Raw genomic sequence first — 26932 nt, 5'->3', positions numbered from 1 at the left:
ATGATGTGGAGAGGCGTGGGAGTCACACTGATACTGTCACTAATCCTGCCTGTGGTCGCGCAGGGAGCACGTAAGTCAAGGCCACTGTGTGTGTGTGTTTGTGTGTGTGTGTGCGTGCGTTTGCATGTGTGTGTGTGCGTGTGCGTATGCGTGTGTATGATACTGCCACTGGTCTCTTAGGGAGCATTTAAGTCAAAGACCATGGCCACGTAACCTACTGATTGGATTTGGATTACACTGTCCGTCTATAACTGGGTGAATGAAAGGGAGACTGTGTGTCCAGAATGATTTAGACTATGCATGGAGCATATTGACAGTGTTGGCTTTAGGCTTACTGTAGTTTCAGTACCACGCCCCTAACAGTAGACATTGGAAATACACTGCCACTTACCTACTTATTACTTATGCATTTTTGATGGACCCCAAACAGCCACAAGTTATATAGTAAAATAGATGGTTCTTCCTGAAAAAATATATATTTTGACCTCAATGGGAAAACCTGGTTAAATAAAGGTAAAATGAATAATAAAATAAACAAGGAAATATCTGGTCTAACTGTGAAAGGTGTTGTGTGGCTGTGGTGCATGTTGTCTCCCTAATGCTCCCTACTGTACCTGTACTGTATCTGCCCTCCCCCAGGCCACACCCCCCCAGGAAAGCCCAAGCTGACCAGTTGTAGGTCACCAGAGAAGGAGACATTCACCTGCTGGTGGGAGGCAGGCTCTGATGGGAGGCTACCAACCACCTACTCCCTCTTCTACCGCAAAGAGAAGTGAGGGGCAATCTCAATCAATACATAAACATGACATGCCCACTGCCAAGGAGGCAGACACACATAACACCCACAGCAAAACACTCCCATACCCGCATTACCCCCCTTTCACATGCTCACTCATAAATACCATTGGTCACTTGTCTTGGACACATCTACACACACAAGCATAGGCACACACACTTCAATATTTTCAGGAATTGTTTATGTAGACACAAAGGCAAAGGATGTTGACTTATTTTCACTGTCATGGAAAGAGCAAGGCTGAATTGTACTGAGAAAGCATAACAATGCCTCAACGAGAACACTTGTTATCTCCACTTCTGTCGGAACAGGTCGTTCCTTATTAATGTCACATTGTCATCTCTGTCATCGCTCCTTCTCAAGCTCTGACAGTCTATGAGTGTCCAGAGAATAGCTCACTATCTGTCTCTCTCTCTTTCGCTAACTGTCTCTCTGTCTCTGTCCCTGTCCAGTTCTGACACAGTCTATGAATGTCCAGACTACCATACTGCGGGGGCTAACTCATGTTTCTTTAACAAGAATGACACGTCCATCTGGGTCAACTACAGCATCACTGTGGTGGCCACCAATGCCCTGGGCAGCAACTTCTCTGACCCCGTCGACGTAGACGTGGTCTATATAGGTGGGTTACTGTTCAAGTAATGAAATAATTGTGTAGTAATATAACATTCTTCTTCCTCTCTTACTTCCCCTTCATTTTTGTCTTACCAGTGTTCATATTGTTAGTGTTAGAGTCTAATATCTTCCTGCCTTCCTCTTTTATCCCTGGTCATTGATACTACTATCTCTCTCTGTTCCCCATCTCCAGTCCAGCCCCACACACCAGAAAACGTAACAGTGGGGGTTCTGGAGGACAAAGATGGCCCCTTCCTCAGGGTCTCATGGGAACCGCCCCGTAAGGCCGACACACGTTCTGGCTGGATCACCCTCATCTACGAGCTCCGGGTCAAACTAGAGGAGGCAGAGGAGTGGGAGGTACGCTAACAACACTAGAACTAGAACATTAGAAAGCTCTAGAACATTCACCACGGCAACCACACTAAGGAATTGGTGCCACGGCAACTAGACTCAGGAAGTGATGCCTCTGCAACCACACTCTGGAAGTGATGCCTCAGCAACCACACAGAAAGAGGACATTTTTGTAAGGATCAGCCAGTTCGTAATGTCTAGGCCAGTGATCCTCAATCCTGCTTTTGAAGAACTGCTGTACCAGCATGTGCTTAGCATTGAAACACTTGACTCCTAATCAAGGTGTTGAAGACAGTGGCTTTTCCAGAACATTTTGAATGAGGTGGACATTTTTTTCAATAAAATTATGGATAACACTTTATTTGGATAGTCCATCAGTATCAGTATCACTATCAGTAACATTTCAACTAACTATCTACTAACCCTAAACTTAACCCTAACCTTAACCCTTACCCTAACCCTTATTCTAACCCTAACCGTAACCTTAGCAAGCAGTTACTAATCAACAGATAGTTTGTTGATAGTATGACCATCTGTAGAGCATCTAGAGATGGAAAATCCGGACTATCCAAATAACGTGTGCACTAATTATGATGGTTCAACGCATTAAATGCTTCAACTTAGGGTTGGTACATTTCCCTGTTCAGATAAATCATTGATACATTCCTAAAGTGTGACGATAACTCAAGATGCAACTGTCATTCTACTTTCCAATCCACCCATCATAGTTTTAGGGAAATAATGATGCATTAATGGCCATTTCCCTATAGGTGAGAATAGCCTGCATGTCTTTGCAAGTTAGGTTAGAGCAGTTAGCTTTAGTCATACTTAGAAATAATTATACTGAACAAAAATATAAAGTCATTTGAAATGAATTCATTAAGCCATAATCTATGGATTTCACATGACTGGGAATACTGATATGCATCTGTTGGTCACAGATATCTTTTTTAAAAAGGTAGGGGTGTGGATCAGAAAACCAGTCAGTATCTGGTCTACCAGTCAGTATCTATCTCCTCCGCATAGAGTTGATTAGGCTGTAGATTGTGGCCTGTGGAATGTTGTCCCGCTCCTTTTCAATGGCTGTGAGAAATTGCTGGATATTGGCAGGAGCTGGAACACGCTGTCGTACATGTTGATCCAGAGCATCCCAAACATGCTCAATGGGTGACATGTCTGGTGAGTATGTAGGCCATGGAAGAACTGGGACATTTTCAGCTTCCAGGAATTGTGTACAGATCCTACAAGGTGCACCTGTGTAATGATCATGCTGTTTAATCAGCTTCTTGATATGCCACACCTGTCAGGTGGATGGATTAACTTGGCAAAGGAGAAATGCTCACTAACAGGGATGTAAAAAAATTTGTACACAAAATTTGAGAGAAATAAGCCTTTTGTGCATATGGAACATTTCTGGGATCTTTTATTCATTGGCAATGGCAATGTAATGATTCATTTAACTTTGTTTATTAAACAAATTATACATTTAAATAACAACTGCAATTATACATTTGCTTTTTTCCAATTCGAAAAGCCACATTTGAAGTGAAGGTAGATTCTGTTGCATTTGACAGGGAGAAGTGTCTACATGCAAAGCAGTAGGCAGAGTCCTGGCTTTGGGAGTACTCAAGAAACAGATGACACTTGTACCAAGAGTCATTGAATGCCCTCCACCTGTTACCTGTGCCAAAAAATACTTACAGTAAGAGAAGTGTTGCAGATTGCTATGGGGAACAAATCACAAGTTGAAGCCAACTCTTAATTGGCTATTATCCCAAGTCTTATTAACTTCACAAAGATACAGTTGAAGTCAGAAGTTTACATACACTTAGGTTGGAGTCATTAAAACTCGTTTTTCAACCACTCCACACATTTCTTGTTAACAAATTATAGTTTTGGCAAGTCGGTTAGGACATCTACTTTGTGCATGACAGAAGTAATTTTTCCAACAATTGTTTACAGACAGATTATTTCACTTATAATTCACTGTATCATAATTCCAGTGGGTCAGAAGTTTACATACAATACGTTGACTGTGCCTTTAAACAGCTTGGAGAATTCCAGAAAATGATGTCATGGTTTAGAAGCTTCTGATAGGCTAATTGACATCATTTGAGTCAATTGGAGGTGTACATGTGGATGTATTTCAAGGTCTACCTTCAATCTCAGTGCCTCTTTGCTTGACATCATGGGAAAATCTAAAGAAATCAGCCAAGACCTTTGAAAATAAATTGTAGACCTCCACAAGTCTGGTTCATCCTTTTGGCTACACCATGCTCTGATTTCATGACCGAACTTCTTTCCTCTGTGTGAAGTCTACGAGCTGACATGATGACAGAAGTCCTGTCAACTATGGCGACACTACAAACAACTATAGCGACACAAACCCAAAAAAGAAAGGATATGGAAACGTCGTTGACCGACATCGATAAGCGGCTAACTGAATTGGAGACCCCAAAAAAACTACGAGCTTACCTCCGACAACGTGAAGCTAAAGGTTGGTCAAGATGAACAGGAAAACCGTTCCTGGAGACAGAACATACTTGTGGTTGGAATCCCAGAAGGGACGGAAGGGCGCAATCCTACCGAGTTCATGGCCTCTTTCCTGCAAGACGTCCTCGGCGGAGAGACTTTTGACAGGTCCCCAGTCATCGACAGGTCGCATCACACACTAGCGGCAAAACCACAGCCCGGTCGCCCTCCCAGAGCTGGTCCGCCTACATTACATCCAGACCAAAGAGAAAATTATTCGGACCTCCAGTGAAAGAGGACAGCTGAACTACAATTGCAAGCGGATCCATATCTTCCCAGATTACTCGGCAGACCTGACAAGACACAGAGCTGCATACAAAGATGTGAAAGCCCATCTTCACAAGGCAGGAGTCAGATTTGGCCTGATACACCCAGCTAAACTGAGGATTACTTTCCAGGGGGCTAGCCACACATTTGACAACGCCCAGTCTGCGCTCACCTTCTACCGGGACAACATCCACTCAACAGCGGCACAGAACCCAGATCCGTGAAGGCTGCTAGTTATGTTATTAGGGTGCACACATGGTCAGTTTATGGACGTGAACGTGAGTAACTTTTATTTGCCCTATTTGGGCAGTCCATGCACCGCATATAGATGGCTGACTACCTCGGGATGGAACTGTCTACCATGCCATGGTATACAAAGTAATTGTTAATAAGCATTATGGTGTAATGTAACTAAGCTTTTCATTTATAGAACTGAGGTTCTTTTTCATTTTTTCATGAATGAATAAGCCAAAGCCCAATGACGTTCCTGTTAATTTGCTTCTTTAGTTGGGCCTCAAGGTAGGCAAAGGGGGGTAATTACAAGGCTATATTCATTTAATTTAGGCTCGCAATTTGTATTTTTTCTTTATTATATAGGCTAGGCTACATGTGACTGTATAGTGTGTGTGTGTTCGGGCACGTGCATATGAGTGCAATAGCGATAATGCTTAGGACAATTTAAAAGATTAGGTTATTCATTTTTCATCCACATGTCAGTAGATCTATGTTAATTCCCCTTTATTCAATATTGGACATAGTGACACTTTTAGTGGGCTTCCTGTTAGTAACGTGACAGAAAACAGGGTATGTACTGTTGTTGGGGTCTGTCTTTCCATTTCGGGACTCGGCAGTGGGGTTTTTCAAAATTTTATTTTTATGATTTATTTTAGTTTAGGGTTACACAAGCATCTTATTATTTGTTTTGTTTTTGTGATGCAGTACTCAGTCTGGGTTAAGTTATTCTTTAATACTACTGTAACATAAACAGTTCATTTAAAGCAGTCACCTGGAATGTTCGAGGCAGTGGGCATGTGGTCAAGAGGAAGAAAATTCTAACATTCTTAAAAAAGGAAATTGCCATGCTACAGGAGACCCATTTATCTTCAACAGAACATGTTAAGCTGAAGAGGGACTGGGTGGGCTAGGTGTACTTTTCTTATTTTAGTTCAAACAAAAGAGGCACTGCCATCATTGTAAATAGATATGTCCCATTTATATTTGAGTACCAAGATACAGACACTAAAGGACGATTTATTTTGATTACAGGTAATATACTTGGTCAACATATTACTATACTAAATGTATATGGCCCGAACACAGACTCCCCCAAATATATGTCTGAAATGATTTTATTATTTAATCAACACTGCACTTGGGTTTATTTCAGGATATTTTAATTGTACTTTGGGTAAATTGTATAAATCATCAACTGCTCCAGTCTCGAATCATAGAGCCTCAAATGCTCGCAGAAGCGTTTGTGATTCATCTGGTTTAGTAGACGTATGGAGAGAGTTAAATCCTAATGTCAGAGACTATACTTTCTACTCTAGGCCCCATAATTCATATTCTAGATTGGACTATTTTTTTATGCCCTCTACTTACATGCATGTTGTCCAGTCATGTGCTATTGGTTCTATAGTAATTTCTGACCATGCCCCAATATATATATAGATATTGAAATTGGCAAAACAATCCCCAAAACGAGATTTTGGAGACTTAATACGTCTCTGCTTAACAATGAAGGATTCTGCTCTGTGATAAAAGATAAATTATCACATTACTGGCTCGAAAATCAACTCTCTCCTATCTAAGATGCAACTATCTGGGATGTTGCTAAAGCAACCATAAGGGGTTATATCATTTCCCAAGCCTCTCTGATCAAGAATGGAAAATAGGGAAAAATTGGAGGCTGAAGTAAAGTATTTAGAACTTTTTCATAAACAACAACCAACCCAGGCGAACTGGAATTCACTAGCTTGTGCTAAGGCCAAACTCAATTTAGAGCATAAAAAGCATGTCACAAAACGGTTGTTTTTTACTAAGCAAAAATATTATGAGTTCGGTAACCGTCCGAGCCATCTACTTGCACACCAACTTAAAAAAAGAAGAGAATTAAAGATTGATTAAGTCTATAAGGATGGCAGATGGCTCCAGTTCTTATGATCCATTGCTTATCAATAATACGTTTTGCGACTTCTATAAATCTGTTTATACTTCACACGAAATTACACTATCTGAATAAGCCCATCTTGCCCACTATATCAGATGAGCATAGAAATAGACTAAATGCTCCCTTTACTCCTGAAGAGGTTTGGGAAACTATTAAGGCAATGCCTTCTGGCAGGCCTAGACGGCTTCTCTGCAGAATTCTACAAGACGTTCTGGCCTGAGATATGCTCTATCTTCATGCCTGCTCTAAATGATATGTTCGAAAGAGACATCATACCAGAGTCCTGGAAAACTGCATCCATTAGCCTGATACTAAAAAAGGACAAAAACCCATTAAACTGCTCTTCATTTAAACCTATCAGTTTACTAAGAGTTGATGTTAAAATAGTTGCTAAGACACTTGCCCGCAGGTTGGAGGTCCTACGTCCAGACCGCATTAAATCTGATCAGACTGGCTTTGTCAAATCCAGATTTGGAACGGACAATGTGAGACGTGCTTTGAATATCATAAACCACCTTGGCAGAATTAAGGACCCTGCACTCATTGTCTCTCTCAATGCCGAAAAGGACTTCGATAGAGTTGAGTGAACATTCTTGTTTGCTGTATTAGAAAAAGTTATTCTGAGTGACCATTTTATTAATTTAGTAAAATTACTTTACTCTGACCCATCAGCGGCAGTTAACACAAATTGTAAATTATCTGAAAGATTTCCTATCGGTAGGGGCTGTCGTCAAGGCTGTCCTTTATCTCCTGCTCTGTTCTCGTTAGTCATAGAACCACTGGCTGAGGCAATAAGGTCTAGCAATAACATCAGGGGCATCTCCATGGGTGAGGAAGAGCATAGAATTTCATTATTTGCTGATGATGTGCTTTTATACATGTCTAAACCAGAGACCTCTGTCACTGCAGCAATGGACATCATATCTGAATATGGTAACCTGTCAGGGTACAAAATTAACGTGGATAAATCCATGGCTTTACCTTTGAATATCCCCTCTGCAATCAACTTAGAAACTATATCTCCATTCCAATTGACTGAAACAGGCTTAAAATACAGTGGCTTGCGAAAGTATTCACCCCCCTTGGCATTTTTCCTATTTTGTTGCCTTACAACCTGGAATTAAAATGGATTATTTTGGGGTTTGTATCATTTGATTTACACAACATGCCTACAACTTTGAAGATCCAAAATGTTTTTTATTGTGAAACAAACAAGAAATAAGACAAAAAAAACTGAGAACTTGAGCGCGCATAACTATTCACTCCCCAAAAGTCAATACTTTGTAGAGCCACCTTTTGCAGCAATTACAGCTGCAAGTCTCTTGGGGTATGTCTCTATAAGCTTGGCACATCTAGCCACTGGGATTTTTGCCCATTCTTCAAGGCAAAACTGCTCCAGCTCCTTCAAGTTGGATGGGTTCCGCTGGTGTACAGCAATCTTTAAGTCATACCACAGATTCTCAATTGGATTGAAGTCTGGGCTTTGACTAGGCCATTCCAAGACATTTAAGTGTTTCCCCTTAAACCACTCGAGTGTTGCTTTAGCAGTATGCTTAGGGTCATTGTCCTGCTGGAAGGTGAACCTCCGTCCCAGTCTCAAATCTCTGGAAGACTGAAACAGGTTTCCCTCAAGAATTTCCCTGTATTTAGTGCCATCCATCATTCCTTCAATTCTGACCCGTTTCCCAGTCCCTGCCGATGAAAAACATCCCCACAGCATGATGCTGCCACCACCATGCTTCACTGTGGGGATGGTATTCTCGGGGTGATGAGAGGTGTTGGGTTTGCGCCAAACATAGCGTTTTCCTTGATGGCCAAAAAGCTAATTTTTTGTCTCATCTGACCAGAGTACCTTCTTCCATATGTTTGGGGAGTCTCCCACATGCCTTTTGGCGAACACCAAACGTGTTTGCTTATTTCTTTCTTCAAGCAATGGCTTTTTTCTGGCCACTCTTCCGTAAAGCCCAGCTCTGTGGAGTGTACGGCTTAAAGTGGTCCTATGGACAGATACTCCAATCTCCGCTGTGGAGCTTTGCAGCTTCTTCAGGGTTATCTTTGGTCTCTTTGTTGCCTCTCTGATTAATGCCCTCCTTGCCTGGTCTGTGAGTTTTGGTGGGTGGCCCTCTCTTGGCAGGTTGGTTGTGGTGCCATATTTTTTCCATTTTTAAATTTCACACAGGTGGACTTTATTTACCTAATTATGTGACTTCTGAAGGTAATTGTTTGCACCAGATCTTATTTAGGGGCTTCGTAGCAAAGGGGGTGAATACATATGCACCCACCACTTTTCGGTTATTAATTGTTTTGAATTTTCTGAAACAAGTTATTTTTTTAATTTCACTTCACCAATTTGGACTATTTTGTGTATGTCCATTACATGAAATCCAAATAAACATCCATTTAAATTACATGTTGTAATGCAACAAAATAGGTAAAAAGCCAAGGGGGATGAATACTTTTGCAAGGCACTGTACTTGGTCATATATTTACTCCAAATCTTAAAGACCCGTTCACAACAAATTATATGCCTTTGCTCACAAAGATTAAACAGGACCTGATTAACTGGTCTACCCTACCAAAGTCTCTTTTTGGCAGGTTTAATGTCGTCAGGATGAATATTCTTCCTCTGCTAAATGATCTATTCCAAAATATCCCATGCCATATATCTCAGTATTTTTTTCAGAAAATGAATGCCAATATATCTAAATATATCTGGAACAATAAGAAACCTAATACCAAATTTACCAAACAAATTAAGCCTACGGATTTAGGAGGGTTCTCTTTGCCAAATCTACTCAGATCAAGCACATGTTTAGTTGGTGCCTAGTCAAACGCCACTCACTTTGGGATGGGATGGAATCAATAGCATGTCATGCAAGAGCATTAGCTTCCTTACCATTTATTAATAGCTTTGAAAAGATCCAGGCCTTATCTGACAATTTTACAGTACACAATACACTCTTAGCTTGGAAAGATGCAAGGAGGTACTTGCAGATTCCAGACCATAGAGGGTCAGAAGAAAGTCGATAAACGATGTTTTCAAATGACTGAAGTTGAAGAACTATTTACGAATCCTATTGTTTGGAGAGGTTCAATCTCCAACATATATTATATTTTATTGAACAGAAGTGCCTCCTCCTTTGATGCATTGAGACATGTTTGGGAGAGAGACATTGGACATGCATTCGGTGAGGAAGAATGGGCTTCTATCTGCGAAAGGGTCTACCCCAAAAGCACCTCCATAAGAATCTGTCTCCGCACCACGTGCTCTCACCACTGGTGTCCCCCAGGACTCAATTCTAGGCCCTCTCATTTACATTACATTTACATTTACATTTACGTCATTTAGCAGACGCTCTTATCCAGAGCGACTTACAAGTTGGTGCATTCACCCTATAGCCAGTGGGATAACCACTTTACAAACTACTTTTTTTTTTTTTTTTTTTTTTTTTTTAGGGGGGGGCGGGGGGGTAGAAGGATTACTTCATCCTATCCCAGGTATTCCTTAAAGAGGTGGGGTTTCAAATGTCTCCGGAAGGTGGTGAGTGACTCCGCTGTCCTGGCGTCGTGAGGGAGCTTGTTCCACCATTGGGGTGCCAGAGCAGCGAACAGTTTTGACTGGGCTGAGCGGGAACTATGCTTCCGCAGAGGAAGGGGAGCCAGCAGGCCAGAGGTGGATGAACGCAATGCCCTCGTTTGGGTGTAGGGACTGATCAGAGCCTGAAGGTACAGAGGTGCCGTTCCCCTCACAGCTCCATAGGCAAGCACCATGGTCTTGTAACAGATGCGAGCTTCAACTGGAAGCCAGTGGAGTGTGCGGAGGAGCGGGGTGACGTGAGAGAACTTGGGAAGGTTGAACACCAGACGGGCTGCGGCATTCTGGATGAGTTGTAGGTGTTTAATGGCACAGGCAGGGAGCCCAGCCAACAGCGAGTTGCAGTAATCCAGACGTGAGATGACAAGTGCCTGGATTAGGACCTGTGCCGCTTCCTGTGTAAGGCAGGGTCGTACTCTCCGAATGTTGTAGAGCATGAACCTGCAGGATCGGGTCACCGCCTTGATGTTAGCGGAGAACGACAGGGTGTTGTCCAGGGTCACGCCAAGGCTCTTCGCACTCTGGGAGGAGGACACAACGGAGTTGTCAACCGTGATGGCGAGATCATGGAACGGGCAGTCCTTCCCCGGGAGAAAGAGCAGCTCCGTCTTGCCTAGGTTCAGCTTGAGGTGGTGATCCGTCATCCATACTGATATGTCTGCCAGACATGCAGAGATGCGATTCGCCACCTGGTTATCAGAAGGGGGAAAGGAGAAGATTAGTTGTGTATCGTCAGCATAGCAATGATAGGAGAGGACATGTGAGGATATGACAGAGCCAAGTGACTTGGTGTATAGGGAGAATAGGAGAGTGCCTAGAACTGAGCCCTGGGGGACACCAGTGGTGAGAGCACGTGGTGCGGAGACAGCTTCTCGCCACGCCACTTGGTAGGAGCGACCGGTCAGGTAGGACGCAATCCAGGAGTGAGCCGCGCCGGAGATGCCCAGCTCGGAGAGGGTGGAGAGGAGGATCTGATGGTTCACAGTATCAAAGGCATAAGACAGGTCTAGAAGGACAAGAGCAGAGGAGAGAGAGTTAGCTTTAGCAGTGCGGAGAGCCTCCGTGACACAGAGAAGAGCAGTCTCAGTTGAATGACCAGTCCTGAAACCTGACTGGTTTGGATCAAGAAGGTCATTCTGAGAGAGATAGCAAGAGAGTTGGCTAAAGACGGCACGCTCAATAGTTTTGGAAAGAAAAGAAAGAAGGGATACTGGTCTGTAGTTGTTGACATCAGTGGGATCGAGTGTTGTTTTTTTGAGAAGGGGTGCAACTCTCGCTCTCTTGAAGATGGAAGGGACATAGCCAGCGGTCAAGGATGAGTTGATCAGCGAGGTGAGGTAGGGGAGAAGGTCACCGGAGATGGTCTGGAGAAGAGAGGAGGGGATGGGGTCAAGCGGGCAGGTTGTTGGGCGGCCTGCAGTCACAAGTTGCAAGATTTTATCTGGAGAGAGAGGGGAGAAAGAAGTCAAAGCATAGGGTAGGGCAGTGTGAGCAGGACCAGCAGTGTCATTAGACTTAACAAACGAAGATCGGATGTTGTCAACCTTCTTTTCAAAGTGGTTGACGAAGTCATCCACAGAGAGAGAGGAGGGGGGGGGGGGGGGAGGATTCAGCAGGGAGGAGAATGTGGCAAAGAGCTTCCTAGGGTTAGAGGCAGATGCTTGGAATTTAGAGTGGTAGAAAGTGGCCTTAGCAGCAGAAACAGATGAAGAAAATGTAGAGAGGAGGGAGTGAAAAGATGCCAGGTCGGCAGGGAGTTTAGCTCTGTTCTGTGAGCTCGCAATGAGTCATCAAGCCACGGAGCTGGAGGGGAGGACCGAGCCGGCCGGGAGGATAGGGGACACAGAGAGTCACAGGATGCAGAAAGGGAGGAGAGGATGGTTGAGCAGGCAGAATCAGGAGATTGGAGGGAGAAGGATTGAGCAGAGGGAAGAGATGATAGGATGGAAGAGGAGAGAGTAGTGGGAGAGAGAGAGCGAAGGTTGCGGTGGCGCATTACCATCTGTGTAGGGGCAGAGTGAGTAGTGTTGGAGGAGAGCGAGAGAGAAAAGGATACAAAGTAGTGGTCGGAGACATGGAGGGGAGTTGCAGTGAGATTAGTAGAAGAGCAGCATCTAGTAAAGATGAGGTCAAGCGTATTGCCTGCCTTGTGAGTAGGGGGGGACGGTGAGAGGGTGAGGTCAAAAGAGGAGAGGAGTGGAAAGAAGGAGGCAGAGAGAAATGAGTCAAATGTAGACGTAGGGAGGTTGAAATCCCCCAAAACTGTGAGGGGTGAGCCATCCTCAGGAAAGGAACTTATCAAGGCGTCAAGCTCATTGATGAACTCTCCAAGGGAACCTGGAGGGCGATAGATGACAAGGATATTAAGCTTAAATGGGCTAGTGACTGTGACAGCATGGAATTCAAATGAGGAGATAGACAGATGGGTTAGGGGAAAAATTGAGAATGTCCACTTGGGAGAGATGAGGATTCCTGTGCCACCACCCCTCTGACCAGATGCTCTCGGGGTATGCGAGAACACATGGTCAGACGAGGAGAGAGCAGTAGGAGTAGCAGTGTTTTCAGTGGTAATCCATGTTTCCGTCAGCGCCAGGAAGTCGAGGGACTGGAGGGTAGCATAGGCTGGGATGAAGTCAGCCTTGTTGGCAGCAGAACGGCAGTTCCAGAGGCTGCCTGAGACCTGGAACTCCAGGTGTGTGGTGTGTGCAGGGACCACCAGGTTAGAGAGGCAGCAGCCACGCGGTGTGAGGCGTTTGTGTAGCCTGTGCGGAGAGGAGAGAACAGGGATAGGCAGAGGCATAGTTGACAGGCTGCAGCAGATGGCTGCAATAATGCAGAGGAGATCGGAATAAAATGAACTAAACATCTGGGAAAGGAGAGAGCCACAACTCCCAAATATAACTCTCCCAACTTCCACCTCAGAAACTATAATTGTTGTAAACTACAGCGGTTCAATGTTTTCTAGGAATTGACTAACCCAGTTTATTCAGCTAGCTAACTAGGTGCAGTATTATTCAGTGAAAACATCCAGGCACCTCGTCATAACACACGGCACGAACACACAGAGAGAGCCAAACTAACGTTAGCTAGTCACCCATGTCCCAAATTCCTTGAGCGACTCTCCTATTCCTTGAGCGACTCTCCTATTCTCTCTATACACCAAGTCACTTGGCTCTGTCATATCCTCACATGGTCTCTCCTATCATTGCTACGCAGACGACACACAATTAATCTTCTCCTTTCCCCCTTCTGATAACCAGGTGGCGAATCGCATCTCTGCATGTCTGGCAGACATATCAGTGTGGATGACGGATCACCACCTCAAGCTGAACCTCGGCAAGACGGAGCTGCTCTTCCTCCCGGGGAAGGACTGCACGCTCCATGATCTCGCCATCATGGTTGACAACTCTGTTGTGTCCTCCTCCCAGAGTGCAAAGAACCTTGGCGTGACACAGGACAACACCCTGTCGTTCTCCGCTAACATCAAAGCGGTGACCCGATTCTGTAGGTTCATGCTCTACAACATTCGCAGAGTACGACCCTACCTTACACAGGAAGCGGCACAGATCCTAATCCAGGCACTTGTCATCTCCCGTCTGGATTACTGCAACTCGCTGTTGGCTGGGCTCCCTGCCTGTGCCATTAAACCCCTACAACTCATCCAGAACGCTGCAGCCCGTCTGGTGTTCAACCTTCCCAAGTTCTCTCACGTCACCCCGCTCCTCCGCACACTCCACTGGCTTCCAGTTGAAGCCTGCATCTGCTACAAGACCATGGTGCTTGCCTACGGAGCTCAGTCCCTACACCCAAACGAGGGCATTGCGTTCATCCACCTCTGGCCTGCTGGCCCCCCTACCTCTGCGGAAGCACAGTTCCCGCTCAGCCCAGTCAAAACTGTTCGCTGCTCTGGCACCCCAATGGTGGAACAAGCTCCCTCACGACGCCAGGGCAGCGGAGTCACTCACCACCTTCTGGAGACACTTGAAACCCCACCTCTTTAAGGAATACCTGGGATAGGATAAAAGTAATCCTTCTACCCCCCCCAAAAAAAGGTTAAAAAAATAAGGAGTGCAGTCCTATATATATATTGTAAAGTGGTTGTCCCACTGGCTATCATAAGATGAATGCACCAATTTGTATGTCGCTCTGGATAAGAGCGTCTGCTAAATGACGAAAATGTAAATGTAAATGTACTTTGCTCCGTTCATCTTTCCCTCGATCCTGACTAGTCTCCCGGTCCCTTCCGCTGAAAGACATTCCCACAGCATGATTCTGCCACCACCATGCTTCACCGTTGGGATGGTGCTAGGTTTCCTCCAGACGTGACGCTTGGCATTCAAGCGAAATATTTCAATCTTGGTTTCATCAGACCAGAGAATCTTGTTTCTCATAGTCTGAGAGTCCTTTAGGTTCCTTTTGGCAAACTCCAAGCGGGCTGTCATGTGCCTTTTACTGAGGTGTGGCTTCTGTCTGGCCACTCTACCATAAAGGCCTAATTGGTGGAGCGCTGCAGAGATGGTTGTCCTTCTGGAAGGTTCTCCCACCTCCACAGAGGAACTCTGGAGCTCTGTCAGAGTGACCATCGGGTTCTTGGTCAGGGCCCTGACCAAAGCCCTTCTCCCCCGATTGCTTAGTTTGGCCGGGTGTCCGGCTCTAGGAAGAGTCTTGGTGTTGCCTAACTTCTTCCACTTAAGAATGTTGGAGGCCACTGTGTTCTTGGGGACCTTCAATGTTGCAGAAATGTGTTGGTACCCTTCCCCAGATCTGTGCCTCGACACAATCCTGTCTCGGAGCTCTACGGACAATTTCTTCGACCTCATGTCTTAGATTTTGCTCTGACATGCACTCTCAACTGTGGGACCTTATATAGACAGGTGTGTGCCTTTCCATATCATTTCCAATCAATTCAATTTACCACAGGTGGACTCCAATCAAGTTGTAGAAATATCTCAAGGATGATCAATGGAAACAAGATGCACCTGAGCTCAATGTGTCGAGTCTCATAGCAAATGGTCTGAATGCTTATGTAAATAAGGTATTTCAGTTTTTTATTTATAATACATTTGCTCAAATTTCTAAAAACCTGTTTTCGCTTTGTCATTATGGGGTATTGTGTGTAGATTGATGAGAAAAAAATAATGTAATCAATTTTAGAATAAGGCTGTAACTTAACAAAATGTGGAAAAATTGAAGGGGTATGAATACTTTCCAAATGCACTGAATGTTCTCAATTTAGAATGATACCAGTAGACAATGTACTGTATATGAGGCTAATCATTATACTAGATGTTGTACATGCCTTGTGCTGGCATGAATATGTTTAGTGCAAGTGCAAATCCAATTCCTTGTAATCTAGACAGTGAAATGTCTGGAAGCAGGAGATGATGAGAATTACTACTACCAAGTTCAATGCCAGATACTTTTCTCCCAGGTCTGAGTGGCACTTGGAGGTGCCACTGTGATAATGAAAATGGTTTGCCTAAGACTACCACAACAATTACATTGTCTATGCTAAATGTGTTTAAATTGTAAAATAAAGTATAGTTAGGCTATAAGAAATGCATTTTATTAAATGGGGCAGAGATGACACACAAAATACTTTTCATTTCACCCATATAACAATATAGCCTATTATTAAAGTACAGTATGTTTACAATATCATAAACAATAGTATTTTACATGTTATTCCAAATTACATTTTATATATTCGTACATGTGTACATAAATATATTACTGTGAAAGTTTGTTTCTGATTAATCAGCAGTTATTGCTACACCCGTTATTCGGTTTAACGGGGCACTTTTGTCATGACGACAAGGTGACAGTGCTCTCTACTTAAATGGCACAACAGAATCATTCAGATTGACTGAGGCACAGCATATGACAACCATGTTGTCTAACGGAGGGATGTCTCCTTTCATATCTGGAAAAGTACAAAGTAGTACAAGGAAAAACTGATGCTGCAGCATTGTTCATCTTCACAGTGGGAATCCAGTCGACATGGGTGTCTTGATAGAGGTCAGCTGGTGAACCTACAGCACATAAACAAATACAAAGCACACCTGATGTTAGAATATCACTTCTTCAGGTCACCTATACCATCAGGGCTCTTGATTGTTTGTTGTGTTTAATTCATTCAAGTCATATAAAGATAAAATATATTGTTGGGCTGGAACAACCAATAGTCAACACAGCAGGTTGTCCTAGGGCAATACCGACAAAACAGGCTTCTGGCAAATCGTTGTGGCAAACCTTTGGCCAATTTGTCTCAAATTTGCAGCAAGCTTATATTTTCACATGCAAATTAGTTTTGTGGAAAACTGGTGCGATACATTTGCGGCAAGCTCATATTTTTACATGGAAATTAGTTTTGGGGCAAACTATTGCGGTAAATTTGCAGCAGCTTGTGAACTTCTGGCAAACAATTCTGAGAAACCTCTGAATGAATATACAAATTAGATCAGGTTTTTGGTTACTGTGTGTTATCATTGAAATGTTGTATCTACATAAACTAAATCACATATAACTTTAAATGAAGTGAATTACTTCTTAGAGAAAAATAAAACTAGACATACTAAATGTAGTAATTATACCAAACATGTATTCAATGTCTTAACAGATAAAAAATAAATCCAATAAAACTTTAAATCATCCGCATGGTAATGAAGAAAAGAGTAAAGACTGGATATTTTTAATTTAATATTTTTATGTAGCTACGACATTTACATGAGAGAAATGAGAACACTATGGGGATGTTGACCTTAGGATGTTTAAAGGAACAACTACAGAATTATTTACATGAGCCAAGTGATAACTGAGCAATAGATTTCAACCAATGGAAGTTTAAAAGATGATTAACTAAATGTTAATAATTAAAACAAAAACGAAATCAAACCCAATTCAGAACTATTGCCTTTGAGTGAACTTTGAGGGAACTTTTGAGTGAAATGTGGAAGTCCTTCGTCCAAAGCTTGTTTAATGCATACATGCACTGAAACAATCAGTAAACACAAAACAAAAACAAAACTAGGATACTGAAAACAATTACTAATAACGTTTTATTTTGGCATCTTAAAAGGAAAAACTTGAGTTATGCCTAACATGGCAATTTATATAATCGAAAATGAATTATTGTTACACAAAAAAAAAATGCTTGGTTAAAAATAACCCAATTTGGGTCATTTCGACAACCCAGTGCTGGATCAATATTGGACAAACACAGCATTGGGTTAATTCAACCCAGCAGGGTTAGGTTGTGCTATTAACCCAGCACCTTGGGTTGAGGGCTTGACCCAGCTGCTGGGTAAATTAGACTATATTGCTGGGTTAAAACAACCCAGTGTGTTGGGTTGTGACATAAACCCAGCACATTGGGTTGGGGGATTGACCCAGCAGCTGGGTAATTTTTTTATGTAATCCTTGGGTTCTTTTCAGTGTAATCCTAATTTCAATTTTGCTTGTACATTTTGGCCTTCTCTACCATCCCACCCCCTCCTTTTCCTACACACACAATCAAGATATGTTGAATGTCATTAATTAATTTGTATTGCCTGCATTTCAGAACATACATCACATCAGAGAATTGTCCACAATGTACAAGAATGTATAACATTTTTAAATAGCAAACTGAAACAAAGCCCTATTGTCTAAGTATGTGCTATTTCATAAGATACGATTTCATAAGATAGGTTTGATTATTAAAATTGATTTATATTATTTCATGAACCCAACAGTCCAAACATCAAACTAAAGCCTTAGCTGAACTTGATGTGCACACTCAGATTACAATCTGAGAAAAACAAAGCATGCATGCGTGAGACACAGTCTTAAGTGGTATTTACACAGATCCAGAGCTAATCAATAGATTAGCACATTCACTGACACACTTCAGCTATGTTAGGCTATCTTTGGTGACAGCACACACATATATTTATGTTTTACCGTACAGTAATGGTCTACATTTGGGTTGAGTCAAAACATTTTTACACAGAGAACAAGTGTAAAATATTAATTTGAAGGTCACTCTACTAAGGACATGGACTAATGACTGTCTAGTTTAGCTTAGTTTCTTAATTTGACCATTTAAAAAAACTACCACACATAAAACTTGAAAAAGCCATACATGCACATGAGTAAAATCATCGAGGATAATACACAAAGTCTGGGACTTATTTCCATTGTGGTCCTCTTGAGACAAGATGGCTAGGCAACATCGAACACGGTTCCACACAGTATGGCAGCAAGATAACTAAACGTAAAAACAAAGAAGAAGAAGAATCTATCTCATCATTGCAGTTACATCGTAGGGTACATTCAAATGGACACTAAAGACAAACTATTTGTAACTTTATTTTTTAAAGCTGCCCAGAGAGGATGTCGTTTTAATGGGCAGAGGCAACTCATTCCACTCTGAGGCTCCAGTACACAAGAAAGTACTTTTCCCAGCATTACTCCTGAACCTGTATAAGCACACATTAGCAACACCTGATCTGGTGTTGTGATTGTGTGCATCCCTAAGATGGGGAAAGTAATCAGTCAGATATCTGGGCGCAGAACCATAAATACTCCTGTAAACCAAACCCAGTCTAATCTGGGACACCCTAGCCTCAACAGGCAGCCAGTTGAGTTCCTGAAAGCAGCTCCTGCCTATGTGAGTACGTGGACTCACCTTTAATACTACCCTAATCAGCTTATTCTGGGCTATCTGGAGCTTCCCCTTCAGAAGCTTTGATAAGCCCCAAAACCAGGAAGTACTAGCGTAGTCAAAATGGCAATGAATGAGGGCAGTGGCTAGCACTCTCATGGAGTCCTTATCAAGCAGCTTGAACTTTCTAGCCAAAAATGTAGTCCTGGCATTAACCTTCCCTAGCACTTTAGTGGCCATGCTCACACCTCCCAAGATTCCATCAAGGATGCCTCCCAGGTAGCTAAAAGAGGTTTTAGTAGTCAGCACCTCACCCCCTAACTCTACTCTGATTTCAGAGGACCTACACAATTTAGGTCGGGACCCAAAAATAATTGCCTCAGTTTTACCTAAGTGCAGAGATAGCTTATTATCTCCAAGCCATTTGCTAATGTTAGTAAGCTCTGTGCTAAGTATGCTCGCCAACATAATTTTACTTTTATGAGACACCAGAAGTGTAGAGTCATCCGCATAAAGGAAAAAAACGGCAAGAACAAGCATCTTTCATATCGTTTATATACAGTAAAAACAGTAGTGGCCCAAGCACGCTCCCCTGCGGAACGTCACAACTCATTGGTTTTGCCTGAGACAGTGAACCATTAACCTCTACCACTTGCTCCCTACCTGACAAGCAGGACTTTACCAAGCCTAGAGAGATACTGCATAACCCCAATGCCTCGAGTTTGGAGATTAGGAGACAGTGGTTAACTGTATCAAAGGCCTTCTATAGGTCAAGCAGTACCATTCCATAAAGATTTCCCTCATCAATCTCTTTCCTGATGAAGTCAGTCAAGTAAAGTAGACATGAATCAGTAGAGTATGTTTTGCTAAACCCTGACTGAAAATCATACATTAAACTTTGTTTGTTGACATATTCATACATTTGCTCATGTACAACTCTCTCTAGGATATTTGATGTTATACTGAGGATAGATACAGGCTTATAATTCCCAGGGTCAGACTTTATCTCCTTCTTATACAGAGGTATAACTTTAGCTTGTTTTATGTCCCTGGGAAAGATGACTTGTTCAAGAGAGAGATCAACAATATACGTAATACAAGGGGCAATTTGCTCAGCAGAATCTCTAAGAAACCTTGCAGGAATATTATCCAGGCCTGTGGCATTCGAAGCATTTAAGCTCTGCTAGCATACTGGCTACTTTGGCTGTTGCTACCTTTGCAAAAGCAAAAGAGTTTGACTGAACCCTTAACTCAGCATAATACTTCTTGACTTGGTCGTTTCCATACAAACCAGAACTGGTGGGCAGCTTGCTGGCAACAAAAGTAAAAAAAAGAGTTGAATTCATTGGCAACCTCTACTTCTTCATATACCATCTCCCCCATGCTGTTCAGTCCAATACTGTTTAGTTTGATTTTAGTAATACTACTACAGCCTAGTTCCTTAAATGATTTCCAAAGCTTTTTTGGGTAATTTTTGTTCTCAATAATTTTATCAGCAAAGTAACCCCTCTTAGCTTCATCCATCCTGCTCTGTGCTTAATCTCTGTGATGTTTAAATAGGAGAAAATCAGGCTGCTCGAGAGTTCTTACATTTCTTAAAAGCCTTATTCCTTCCTTGAATAGATTCTAGAATCTCATGATTAAACCAAGGGCTAGATCATTACCTAATAACTGTATTTCATTCATAAAGCACTTTTCACAATCCCCAAAATGTAACATTTGTATTTAAAATATATTGTTGTGATAGAATGAAAGCGTACAAGAATGCACTTCTGCCCAGCTTGAACAAAAAATGTAATTCTATATTAATCATGCAAATGTGACCCACCACCTGGATTCGGTCTTATGTAGCAAAATTTGAAATTGTGTTTTCTTCATTGGATACAAACTTTTAAAACCACTTTTGAGAAAATGGCCCTTGAATGTTTTGGTACACCTACTGGAGAGCTCTTCTTTGTCTACACCCATTCAACATCGTTCACACCCTCTTAAGGCTTAGCCCCACCCATCTCTTTAAGGATTCACATGTGTGGCCATGTACTAAACAGAGTGAGTAGTTTAGTAAACAACCAAAGATTTCCAGACTAAAAGTGGAAATAAGGAAAAACTTCAGGTAAAAATACACTTGATCTAATCCTTGGCCTATATCCTAATCTGACTTTGGTGCAGGACATGTTGTTCTTCACATTACCGTCTCTGGTAAACACACAATATATCAAATAAAAGTGTATTTGTCACATGCACAGGATACGGAAGGTGCAAACGGTACAGTGAAATGGTTACTTGTATATATGCATAGTAGCAATATCAAAAACAGAAAGTGTCCAGATAAAAATATTGTATAAATATTGTATAATTCATATTTATTAGATTACGCTTACCCAGACACACTTGTCTAAATTGATGGGTGATGTGAAATAAATGCTATATCCATCCCCCAGCCACATCTAGTTAAGTGGATGGGTTACTATTGTCTAGACATACAGTGAGGGAAAAAAGTATTTGATCCCCTGCTGATTTTGTACGTTTGCCCACTGACAAAGAAATGATCAGCCTATAATTTTAATGGTAGGTTTATTTGAACAGTGAGAGACAGAATAACAACAAAAAAATCCAGAAAAACGCATGTTAAAAATGTTATAAATTGATTTGCATTTTAATGAGAGAAATAAGTATTTGACCCCCTCTCAATCAGAAAGATTTCTGGCTCCCAGGTGTTTTTTATACAGGTAACGAGCTGAGATTAGGAGCACAATCTTAAAGGGAGTGCTCCTAATCTCAGTTTGTTACCTGTATAAAAGACACCTGTCCACAGAAGCAATCAATCAATCAGATTCCAAACTCTCCACCATGGCCAAGACCAAAGAGCTCTCCAAGGATGTCAGGGACAAGATTGTAGACCTACACAAGGCTGGAATGGGCTACAAGACCATCGCCAAGCAGCCTGGTGAGAAGGTGACAACATTTGGTGCGATTATTCGCAAATGGAAGAAACACAAAAGAACTGTCAATCTCCCTCGGCCTGGGGCTCCATGCAAGATCTCACCTCGTGGAGTTGCAATGAGGAACGGTGAGGAATCAGCCCAGAACTACACGGGAGGATCTAGTCAATGATCTCAAGGCAGCTGGGACCATAGTCACCAAGAAAACAATTGGTAACACACATTAACAATGAACCGGCATAATCCCAACTCATACTACTACCACCAATACGAACTGATTGTCATAGCTGTAGTATGAATCTGCAGGTAGCTAAAGCAAAGCAACTGGGTTCAACGTTAGCTAGCTAGCATAACATGGATTTCTGATTCTAATAAAATTACTATACAGATCATATACGTAACGCAGCTAGTGAGCCAGCAAGCTAAATTCCTTTATTATGTCACATCATAGCTTGCAATAATTATGATTTTAGCTTCTGACGTCGTTACAAGTTACGTCAATATTCCTTCTTAATTGGCTGGATAACGGATAACGTAATGGACAAAGAGTTTATTGGATAAATGTGGCAACTCCTCTCTTGCTGAGTAAAAAAAAGGCTAGTTCTCAGGCTTTTTGGGCGGGTTCTGAGTGGTCATTGCGCTAGAGAAACGTTTGCTAGACCTGGCAACCCTGAGTGTGAGGATTTACTAAGCTGGGACAAAAACCTGTAGTACTGCGGCCCTCTAGGAGCAGGTTTGAGGATCACGGTTCTAGGCTATCTACACCGAGGGACTGAAGTCAAAGTTTATGGTTACTAATTAGCAGCTTGCCTTTCTAGGTACAACAGCCCAGCCCAATACCCTACAGCCACAATGCTATACCAGCAATCTCTGTGTCACAGGAATAGTGATTAGCTACAGTGGGGAGAACAAGTATTTGATACACTGCCGATTTTGCAGGTTTTCCTACTTACAAAGCATGTAGAGGTCTGTAATTTTTATCATATGTACACTTCAACTGTGAGAGATGGCATCTAAAACAAAAATCCAGAAAATCACATTGTATAATTTTTAAGTAATTAATTTGCATTTTATTGCATGACATAAGTATTTGATACATCAGAAAAGCAAAACTTAATATTTGGTACAGAAACCTTTGTTTGCAATTACAGAGATCATACATTTCCTGTAGGTCTTGACCAGGTTTGCAAACACTGCACCAGGGATTTTGGCCCACTCCTCCATACAGACCTACAGATCCTTCAAGTTTTGGGGATGTCGCTGGGCAATACGGACTTTCAGCTCCCTCCAAAGATTTTCTATTGGGTTCAGGTCTGGAGACTGGCTAGGCCACTCCAGGACCTTGAGATGCTTCTTACGGAGCCACTCCTTAGTTGCCCTGGCTGTGTGTTTCGGGTCGTTGTCATGCTGGAAGACCCAGCCATGACCCATCTTCAATGCTCTTACTGAGAGAAGGAGGTTGTTGGCCAAGATCTCGGGATACATGGCCCCATCCATCCTCCCCTCAATATGGGGCAGTCGTCCTGTCCCCTTTGCAGAAAAGCATCCCCAAAGAATGATGTTTCCACCTCCATGCTTCACGGTTGGGATGGTGTTCTTGGGGTTGTACTCATCCTTCTTCTTCCTCCAAACACGGCGAGTGGAGTTTAGACCAAAAAGCTTGGACATGCGCTGGCTTGAGCAGGGGGACCTTGCGTGCGCGGCAGGATTTTAATCCATGACGGCATAGTGTGTTACTAATTGTTTTCTTTGAGACTGTGGTCCCAGCTCTCTTCAGGTCATTGACCAGGTCCTGCCGTGTAGTTCTGGGCTGATCCCTCACCTTCCTCATGATCATTGATGCCCCACAAGGTGAGATCTTGCATGGAGCCCCAGACCGAGGGGGATTGACCGTCATCTTGAACTTCATCCATTTTCTAATAATTGCGCCAACAGTTGTTGCCTTCTCACCAAGCTGCTTGCCTATTGTCCTGTAGCCCATCCCAGCCTTGTGCATGTCTACAATTTGATCCCTGATGTCCTTACACAGCGCTCTGGTCTTGGCCATTGTGGAGAGGTTGGAGTTTGATTGAGTGTGTGGACAGGTGTCTTTTATACAGGTAACGAGTTCAAACAGGTGCAGTTAATACAGGTAATGAGTGGAGAACAGGAGGGCTTCTTAAAGAAAAACTAACAGGTCTGTGAGAGCCGGAATTCTTACTGGTTGGTAGGTGATCAAATACTTATGTCATGCAATAAAATGCAAATTAATTACTTAAAAATCATACAATGTGATTTTCTGGATTTTTGTTTTAGATTCCGTCTCTCACAGTTGAAGTGTACCTATGATAAAAAATGACAGACCTCTACATGCTTTGTAAGTAGGAAAACCTGCAAAATCGGCAGTGTATCAAATACTTGTTCTCCCCACTGTATACTACCTCCCTGTTTAAAGATTGGACATTATTGCTGTGTTATTTGAATAATCAACCAGTTAGATAAAACAAATCCTTCAAGGGTCGTTGGGAGAAAGTTCCTGGAAACTTTTCAAAGCCAGATGATCAAGGTTATTAACTATGTTACACTTATATCATTACTCAGAAAAAGTTCAGGCCTGTTTCTTAGAAAGTTAATGCAGGAAGTAAAATGTATCCCCTGTCCTGTGTGGCCAAGGTCATGGGTTGAATTCCCACAGTGATCACATACACACCCTAGAAATGTATGTATGCATGCACTGCTTTGGATGAAAGTGTATGTAAAAAAAAAAACGGTATAAAAAAAATATAATATTCATGAAAGTATCAATGCCCTTGTGGTTATACACAATCTCTAATATTATCTTGTCTTTTCCCTTACAGGAGCACCATGCAGGCCAGCAGAACATTTTCAACATCTTCAGCCTGCACTCTGGAGGAGTCTACATTGTCCAGGTCCGCTGCAAGCCAGACCACGGCTTCTGGAGCGAGTGGAGCGCCGCCAGCTATGTCAAAGTCCCAGACTGTAAGTCCCTATACACAGACTCCATATCAGTCACGAATGTGCTGTGTTGCTTTCAACCACTCGGGGGTAAATGTGTGTGTTTCCAGGGGTTTGGGAATTAAATGACAGACAGCCAAAATAAACATTTCTAATAAATCAAAAAACATTTGATGGACAATAAAGTTGTATTCTAATGTTATTCTCTTGTTGTGTTTGGCAGATATTCCCAGGGAACAGTCCATGTGGATTCTGATAGCCATCTTCTTATCTTTCATCATTCTCATTCTCACATGGATCATCAACATGAACAGAAACAGGTAAGAAGGACCTTCTGAAGTTACGATCACAGCCATGATAAGACTACAGGCAATCAATGAAGAAGCTGACAGGAGAACTCTCCATTTTATTAAGTATTCTCTTGTCTGGAGATTTTAATGGACAACATTGTGAGTCAAGCACTCAAACAGCTGTCCCCAAGACCAGTGAAGTCTCTCTCTCTCTCTAGTGTGAAGCACTGTCTACTACCTCCAGTTCCTGGACCTAAAATAAAAGGATTTGATAAACAGCTCCTCAAGGTAAAGTAATAATCACATTGATTCATTCAGTATTTGGCTAAAAAGGACAGGCTTTACATTGTTAATTGTTGTTGCTCTGTTCATATAAATGTTCATATAAATTCTTCCTTTCCCATTAACCTCTTTGCTCTACAGAATGGGAAATCAGAAGAGGTGTTCAACGCATTTGTCATCCAAAGCTTTCCTACGAGGTCTACAGACTACGAGGACCTGCTGGTGGAATACCTGGAGGTTTACGTCAACGAGGAACAGGAGCTGATGCTGGAGGGGAAGGACCTCCAAGATGTTGGCTGCCTCAAGTCCAAGGGCCCATCGGACAGCGACTCGGGCCGAGGCAGCTGTGACAGCCACACCTTGCTGATGGAGAAGTGTGGAGGTGTGGAGTCCAAGGAGGAGTCGAGCTATGAGGAAACTGAACTTCTGCAGGGCCAGGCAGGGTCTTGGGAGAGGCTGGAGATGGGAGACAGCCAGGAGGTGGACTGCCCAGATTCATCAGATGGGAGGGTCAAGACCTGGTTGTCAGTCTTCTCCTCGTCGATCCATGGATCCTCCGACAACCACCACCTTGGTACTCTTGAGGTGCCCAAGCAGCGCAGCGTCCCAGATAACTTCTTCCCCACCTCCTCCTCTTCCCACCACCACCCAGAGTACAGGGACGGCCTGGGAGAGTACAGCGAGTACGGTCTCAGCAGATCACCGTCCGCCAGAGCCCACCACCACTGGGAGGCCCACCACCTCCAGGCACACAGAAACTTCAACATCTCCAGTCTGGAGCGCCAGAGAGATGCCACGGCGCTTGGGCTGCCCCACTCCCAGTCCATGGGGTACGTGGAGGTCCAAAAGGTGAACCAGGAGAACCAGCTGGTCCCGAAGCCCCTCTCCAGCCACGGCCAAGGCCCCTTCCAGGTACAGTTTAGCGGGGCCGGAGAGGACTACAGTAAAGTCAATGGGGTGAACAATTACAATATGCTCCTGCTGCAGAGGGAGATGGCTGAGGCTGGCCTGTGCTGTGACTACCAGGTGAAGGTGGGAGCTTCAGAGCAGAGCTGTCCCACACAGCAGCAAGGGAAGATGGACACACACACGCCTGCTGCTACCCACTTTCAGGAAAGCACGTGCCTGACCACAAGCGGCTATGTGGACACTGCCACTATGATGCCCACCTTCTAGACTACTCAACCCAGCATTGAGGGTCTGGATTACGGACTGGAGAGGGCTGGAACATGCCCTGGATGGATAGGGCTGAATTTGATAGTTCTCTGGAAGATAAAGACTTTTATTTCCTAGCTAATCCCTTGAAATTTACAAACACCTTGAGACAGTGAGGAGAGACTGGACCTAAACCCTTTTGCTCCTTGGGGGGCATAGCTCATCCACAAACTGTCAGAGAATCAACTCTTTATGATGACTACTTCATGCAAGAACTGATAGACAGCAGTTTTATGCTTCAGAATCCACAGAATGAATATACATTTATTTTTTAA

The 26932-nt window shown here is 42.9% G+C and overlaps 1 protein-coding gene across 1 annotated transcript; it reads left to right on the top strand.

Moving 5' to 3' along the window:
• Window positions 1–26618, top strand: LOC311127917 (prolactin receptor-like; the record flags this gene model as incomplete). Its single annotated transcript, XM_084159816.1, has 8 exons — window positions 1–70; window positions 640–772; window positions 1249–1418; window positions 1605–1771; window positions 24753–24894; window positions 25094–25190; window positions 25379–25448; window positions 25584–26618. The coding sequence occupies 8 exons, from the start codon at window positions 1–3 to the stop codon at window positions 26616–26618; spliced, it is 1884 nt and encodes a 627-aa protein (XP_084015942.1).
• Between the last annotated feature and the right edge of the window lie 314 nt (window positions 26619–26932).

Source organism: Coregonus lavaretus (assembly GCF_964263955.1).
Source record: "Coregonus lavaretus genome assembly, chromosome: 4".
Classification (NCBI taxonomy): domain Eukaryota; kingdom Metazoa; phylum Chordata; class Actinopteri; order Salmoniformes; family Salmonidae; genus Coregonus; species Coregonus lavaretus.
Note: the sequence above shows the minus strand (reverse complement) of the source record. Positions and strands in the feature narration are given on the sequence as shown.